Source organism: Saccoglossus kowalevskii, unplaced genomic scaffold, assembly GCF_978046115.1.
Source record: "Saccoglossus kowalevskii unplaced genomic scaffold, keSacKowa6.1 SCAFFOLD_42, whole genome shotgun sequence".
Classification (NCBI taxonomy): Eukaryota; Metazoa; Hemichordata; class Enteropneusta; family Harrimaniidae; genus Saccoglossus; species Saccoglossus kowalevskii.
In genome coordinates this window covers 628,356-635,225 of record NW_028188621.1, presented here as the reverse complement: position 1 = coordinate 635,225, position 6,870 = coordinate 628,356, and the positions used below count along the sequence as shown (strand labels likewise).

Here is a 6,870-nt window from a genome sequence, read left to right as displayed (position 1 = left end):
TGATAGCAATATAGAGTCAGATGATGTACCAAACACTTTAACTAAACCAACAAAAATTACAAAATCTCAGGGCAGACGTGCCTATCTTAAATGTTGGAAAGAATATGTTCAAAGAAAACGAAGTGGTAAACAAACTGGGCAACATGTGGCTAAAAAACGTAAACTAGAGAAAGAGCGAGAGCGATATTACAATGATGACAGTTTTTGCCAAAGAAAAAAAAAAGCACATGATTCAACATTATGCAAATAATAAGTCTCACAGAGAAGCTGTGAAGACAAGAAGCATTACAAAATATAGATATGACGAAATGCACAGGGAGTCTATAAAAACTAGAAGCATTGCCAAATATAAACAAAATGAAAAGCACAGGGAGTCTATAAAAACTAGAAGCATTGCCAAATATGAAGCTAATAAATCACACAGAAAGTGCTTGAAAACTAGAAGCATTTCTAAATATAGAGATGATGAATTACACAGGGATTCTGTGAAATCTAGAAGCATTACTAAATATAAATATAATCCGTCGCACAGAGAAGCTGTGAAGACAAGGAGTACTACAACATATAAAAAGAATGAACAGCATAGAAAAGATCTTTTAAATAGAACAACCACCAAGAGATTAATAGAATCAAATAAGAAACAATATTTTACAAATGTATTGGGTATGTTTAGAAATGAAATTGCCCATGGTCCAGATTTTGTCTGTGCAGTATGCCATCGGCGACTTTTCAGAAACCAAGTTATTCACTGTAAAAAAGAGGTGTACACCAAAAAAGGTGGGAATGTTGCATTAATTGCAGATAAGTGTATTACTGAAGATTATCTACACAAATGTAGCAGTGTGTGTTCTAGGAATAGTGAATGTTTATATTTGAAAAATGAACAGTGTAAATTATGGATTTGTTTTACTTGTCAAAGGAAAATTTTGAGTGGTAAAATTCCATGTGAAGCAGTTAACAACAATCTTAATCTGAAGCCTATTCCAGATGAATTAAAATGCTTAAACTCTCTTGAACAACATTTGGTGGCATTGCACATTCCTTTTATGAAACTGTTGGCTTTACCAAAAGGTGGACAGAATGGTGTTCATGGACCTGTTGTATGTGTTCCTTCTAGCATTGATAAAGCTACATCCATTTTACCAAGATGTGAATCAGATGACCAAATGATAAAAGTAAAACTGAAGCGGAAACTGACATACAAGGGCCATTATCAGTATCACTTTGTAAATGAGGCTCATATAAAGAATGCATTAGTATATCTTCAGAAGAACAATAAATGGTATAGCAATGTTTGTTTTAACAAAGATTGGGTTAATCCTTTAGCAAAAATTGAAGAAGAAATTGAAACACCAGATAACGAGGATAGTGCCTCAAAACATTCTGAAGGAAAAAATAGAGATTTTGAGGACAATGAAGAAGAAAAAGATGGATTACTTTTAGATACATGTCTTCAACCAGTTGATGTTGGACCCAAAGTTCTTGATCAACCTTCTGATGAAATAACTTGCATTGCCCCCGCTGAAGGAAATAGTCCAGTTAAAATGTTAATGGATGAAGGTAATGAAGCAAAGTTTTTTCCTGTTTTGTATCCTGAAGGATCACCAACATTTCATGACAAACGCAGTGAAAAAATAACATTGTCAAGATATCTGCATACTCGTTTGATGAATGCAGATGGTAGATTTGCAAAAAATACAGATTTTATATTTTATGCCCAGTATTTGTCAGAAGTACAACAAGTTGTCTCAAATGTGTCTATTGCCTTACGCAAAGGTTCTGGTAAAGCAGGTGGTCAATCTGTAACAGCTGCAACTTTAACAAATTCACAGTCATTGACTGACATTCTTAAGCACAATGAGGGATACAAGTTTTTGAAACCCATCCGTGGAACACCACCTTTGTGGCAAAGTGCACAGAAAGATTTATTTGCAATGTTAAGACAGCTTGGTATACCTACATGGTTTTGTTCATTTTCATCAGCTGACACTAGATGGCCTGAAATAATTGAATGCATTCTTCGAGAAGAAGATGATACACGAAGTTTTGAACAGCTTGATTGGTCTGAAAAATGTTCTGTATTGAGAAACAACCCTGTAACTGCAGCTCGAATGTTTGAACACAGATTCCACTCTTTTTTGAAACGGGTAATAATGTCACCTGCAGCACCTATTGGCGAAATAGTAGATTATTTTTACCGTGTTGAATTTCAGCATCGTGGTTCTCCTCATACACATTGTCTTTTTTGGGTAAAGGATGCACCAATTATTGATAAAGATGATGATGCAGAAGTAACAACATTTGTGGACAAATATGTCACTTGTGAAATGCCATCTTCGGAACAAGACGAAGAACTTAATGAGATTGTGAATAGTGTACAAAAACACAGTACAAGACATTCAAAAACTTGCAGAAAACTTGGTACTACTTGTAGATTTAATTTCCCACGTCCACCTTCAGGAAAAACCTTTATTGTTCGAACTGATACAGAAAAAGCTAAGGACAAAGAAGAGATAACAATTGAAACTGATAATGTCATACAGGATTATGTTGATAGTGAAGCAGAATATCAAGAAACAGACCAAGAAAATGAGATGACTAAAGATACAGCCACGGCAATTCTGACAAAAATCTGGAATATACTACTGAATTCTGAAAATAACTTCACATCTGTTTCATCCTTGTTTGCTTATATTGAATTAACCCAAGAAAACTTTGAGAAAGCATGTAGCGTGTTGACAAAAAAAACAAGCATAGTTTTAAAACGGCAACCTTCTGATGTTTGGGTAAATCAATATAACAAAGATCTTCTGAGATGTTGGAATGCAAATATGGACATACAATATATTGTGGATGCCTACAGTTGTGTTGTGTACATTATTAGCTACATTTCAAAAGCTGAACGAGAAATGGGATTGTTGTTAGATCATGCACAGAGGGAAGCATCAAAAGAAGGGAATATGGATGCAAATCTTGCAATGAAAAAAATTGGAGGTGTATATCTTCACAACCGTGAGTTGAGTGACCAGGAAGCTGTATACAGAGTTTGTAATTTGAAGTTGAAAGAATGCTCAAGAAAAGTACAATTTATTCCTACAGGCGATAATCCAATTAAAATGAGTCTCCCACTAGCAATTTTAAAGAGCATGAGTAAAGGCGGAGATCTCAACAATGAAAACATCTGGATGACAAGTATGCTTGATCGTTATAAGAATAGACCAAATGAAATTAATACCATGTGTCTTGCAAGTTTTGCTTCTGAATACAGAATTGTACCTAAGTCAGAGGTAGAAAGAAAAAGCAATATTAATAACAATAAAGTTATTAAACTTAATAATGGTCTAGGTTATATGCAAAGGAGAACAAGAACTGATCCTGCAGTTGTCAGATATGCAAGATTTTCAGTAACTAAGCAACCAGAGAAGCATTATCAAAGTATATTGCAACTTTTTCTACCATACAGAGCTGAATGCCAGTTGAAACCTAAACAATTCCATTCATTTGAAGAGTTTTATCAAACTGGTGCTGTAAAATACAAGAACAATTGGCCTGAAAGTGTAAAATCTATAGTTGACAGAAATAAAGCAATGTTTGAGAAAGATGTTGATGTAATTGATGCAGCTGAGCAAATGCTTGAGTCATGCCCTCTTTTAGAAGATGCATGGGCACAAATTCACCCAGAGTCTGAGAAGGAAAGATTAGAATGTTTAGAATCAGCTAGTACGAATTCAATATCTAATGAATCAGAAAGTGAAGATTCAATTCCAGACTTGTTGCATAAAGATAAAAAAGACGTTTGTAAAGAAGTATATAATCAGTGTGGAATATCCAAAAATGAGGCTAAAATATTGATGAGATCACTTAATGATAAACAGCGTGATATATTCTACACTGTCCGAAAATGGTGTTTAGATAAAGCTAATGGCAAGAATGTTGCACCGTTTCACATGTTCTTAAGTGGAGGAGCAGGAACAGGAAAATCTCATGTTATCAAGGCTGTGTATTATGAGGCTTCAAGAATCCTTGCTCGTATTCTACCAAATCCAGATGATATTTCTGTTCTGTTGACAGCACCGACTGGTGTAGCTGCGTTCAACATAAATGCAACCACTGTTCATAGTACTTTCTCAATAGCAGTTGATGCCAAATTGCCATATCAACCACTAGGACAAGATACATTAACCACCATTCGTTCCAAACTTAGTAGTCTGCAAATTCTTATTATTGATGAAATTTCAATGGTTGACAAGAAGTTGCTTTGTTATATACATGGGAGATTAAGGCAAATCAAACAGACTGGTGACTATTCACCATTTGGAAATGTTTCTGTGATTGCTGTAGGCGATTTTTATCAATTACCACCTGTAAAAGGAAAGGCTTTATATGTTAGTAGCGAAGGTATGGATCTGTGGAATGATTATTTCGCCATTGCTGAATTAACAGATGTAGTAAGGCAGCAAGATCAACAGTTTGCTGAGGCATTAAATAGCGTCAGAACACGAAGAAAATCTGATGAATTACCAGCAAGTGTTGTGAACATGTTTCGTCTATGTGAAACTGGTGAAGAGTACAATGGTATGCATATATTTGCAACAAATAAAGATGTGGATCAATGTAATATAAACATGCTTCATGCAACATGTTCAAACCCCATATGTATTAATGCTCAAGACTTTTCTAGAAATACTAAAACTAAAAAACTAGAACATAGAGAGAGAAACTATGTTAAAGTCTACAATACAAACTTGGCAAAGTCGGTTACTTTGGCTATAAATGCGCGTGTGATGTTGATTAAAAACATTGATGTATCTGATGGTCTAGTAAATGGTGTTTTTGGCAAAATTTCACATATTTCTTTTGAAGACAATAACATATTTCCATCCTGTATATATGTAGTGTTTGATAACGTGAAGGTTGGTACTAAACTACGCAGCAAATCTGGAAGCTTCTCTGTATTGTCACCAAATAGCACACCTATTAAACCATCAGAGGACAGAGTAAACAATGGCGGAGGCATTAGAAGACAATATCCATTAAAGCTAGCTTATGCATGCACTATACACAAAGTACAAGGATTAACAGTAGAGAAAGCTGTAGTATCATTAAATAAAATATTTTCTCCAGGGCAAGCTTATGTAGCCTTGAGTAGAGTTAAGACATTAGATGGCCTTATTATTCAAGATTTCAAGGAATCGAGTATGTATTGCAATGAAAGGATTGAATCAGCTCTATTAAGCATGCCAAAATACTTGACGTCAAAATCAGTGTCAGACGGTGTTTGCCAATGTACTATCTTGCTACACAATGTTGAAGGATTATTATCTCATTTTGAAGACATCAAATGCGATAAAAGACTTGTTAATGTTGATTTTATGTGTTTGACAGAAACCTGGCTACTGGATGGGCAACTATATAGTGAATTAAATTTAAAAGATTTTGATTTTCATCACAAACCACGATCAATATCTTATGATACATCTAATGAGATAACATCAGATTTGAAACAACAGGCACATGGAGGTGTAGCAGTTTATTCTAGTATTCATAAAAGTACTGAATTCCTCAAGCTATATGTGCCTAATTTGGAGTACTTAGCTTTTTATGTGAAAGACATACGTGTGTCAGTAGCTGTTATATATAGACCTCGGTCGTATAGAGCTGATGTGTTTAGAGAAAACCTATTGGATCTGGTTAATGACATGAGTAAAATATCTGCAAGTAACATTATTATTGGTGATTTCAATGAAAATATACTTGTGTCTTCCAGTGTGCAGAACATTTTAGAAAAGCAAGGATTCAAACAATGTGTTGCCTTACCAACTACAGAAAGTGGAACGTTAATTGACCATGTGTACATTAAAAACGCTGACATCCTTAATGTTGAAGTTATACAAACATATTATGGGTTTCATGATGCTGTGATTATTCGGTTCTGAAAGTATCATTATTTTGGTACACTCAACCTAGATTTATTATTATTGAAATTCCAATTTGCTACAACTGGGATGCTAAAATCTCACTTAAGTGATATGTCTATTATAGGGGAATATATTTCAATGTATTTAGATATTAAGACTCCCTTCCTACTTTTACTGCACGAATAGCATTCCTGGGCGTGAGAGTAAAACTAAGGGACACGCCCACTCCACTTCACTCATTATAGGATTGGGAGGGGGCACTTACAGTCATGGATATTTCGCAACAAAAATTTATAACAAAAAATAAATTTGATTTTTTTTAACAGATGAGATAGTTGCAGTTACGTTGCATTTATTTATTGTATCTATTTTATGTTAAATTGTTTTGCTGATCAATGTAATGATGTTAACCACCATAATGTCGTTTTTTACATGTGCATACTATAGGTCGTTATGCAAGATATATAATGTAATTAAGGACTTTGAATATAGAATCTATATTTCAGGAGAGCAGTAACGTAATTACAACTTTACTTTAAAACATCATTATAATTTCAATTATTCACACAGTATCCATCAAGTGCCCCCCTCCCTATAAAAAAATTATTTTTATCTATACTACTTAAAACAATTTACACCTTGCTTCTGACATTATATATTGTTTAATGTTATGTGACTGTTATATTGATACACCCTTGCATGTTTGGTTTGGGTTCCAATATTAGAAAATTAAATGTAGCAATGAAATTGAAAAGTTTATCATAAACCTGCTCGAAATGCATGTTATGTTGTCACACATTCTACAAGCATGACACCACGTCATTAATAATTTGAGCATGGAAGTGGACGAATAATAACTGTGACACCTATATGTGTCAAAGCTTTTCAACAGCACAGAAATGACTAAGGTTAAACCACCCATTTGTGAATACTTTAGATGAGAGTGATACCA

The 6,870-nt window shown here is 34.2% G+C and overlaps 1 protein-coding gene across 1 annotated transcript; it reads left to right on the top strand.

Moving 5' to 3' along the window:
* Positions 1 to 308: 308 nt before the first annotated feature.
* LOC146726088 (uncharacterized) lies at positions 309 to 5,936 on the top strand. The gene has a single exon (XM_085496282.1). It carries the CDS (start codon positions 309 to 311, stop codon positions 5,934 to 5,936), a length of 5,628 nt encoding a protein of 1,875 aa, XP_085352408.1.
* The last annotated feature ends 934 nt before the right edge of the window (positions 5,937 to 6,870 follow it).

What these genes read in the sequence shown, in the direction of transcription:
- LOC146726088 (XM_085496282.1), top strand. Translation starts at nt 309, where the DNA reads ATGCACAGGGAGTCTATAAAAACTAGAAGCATTGCCAAATATAAACAA.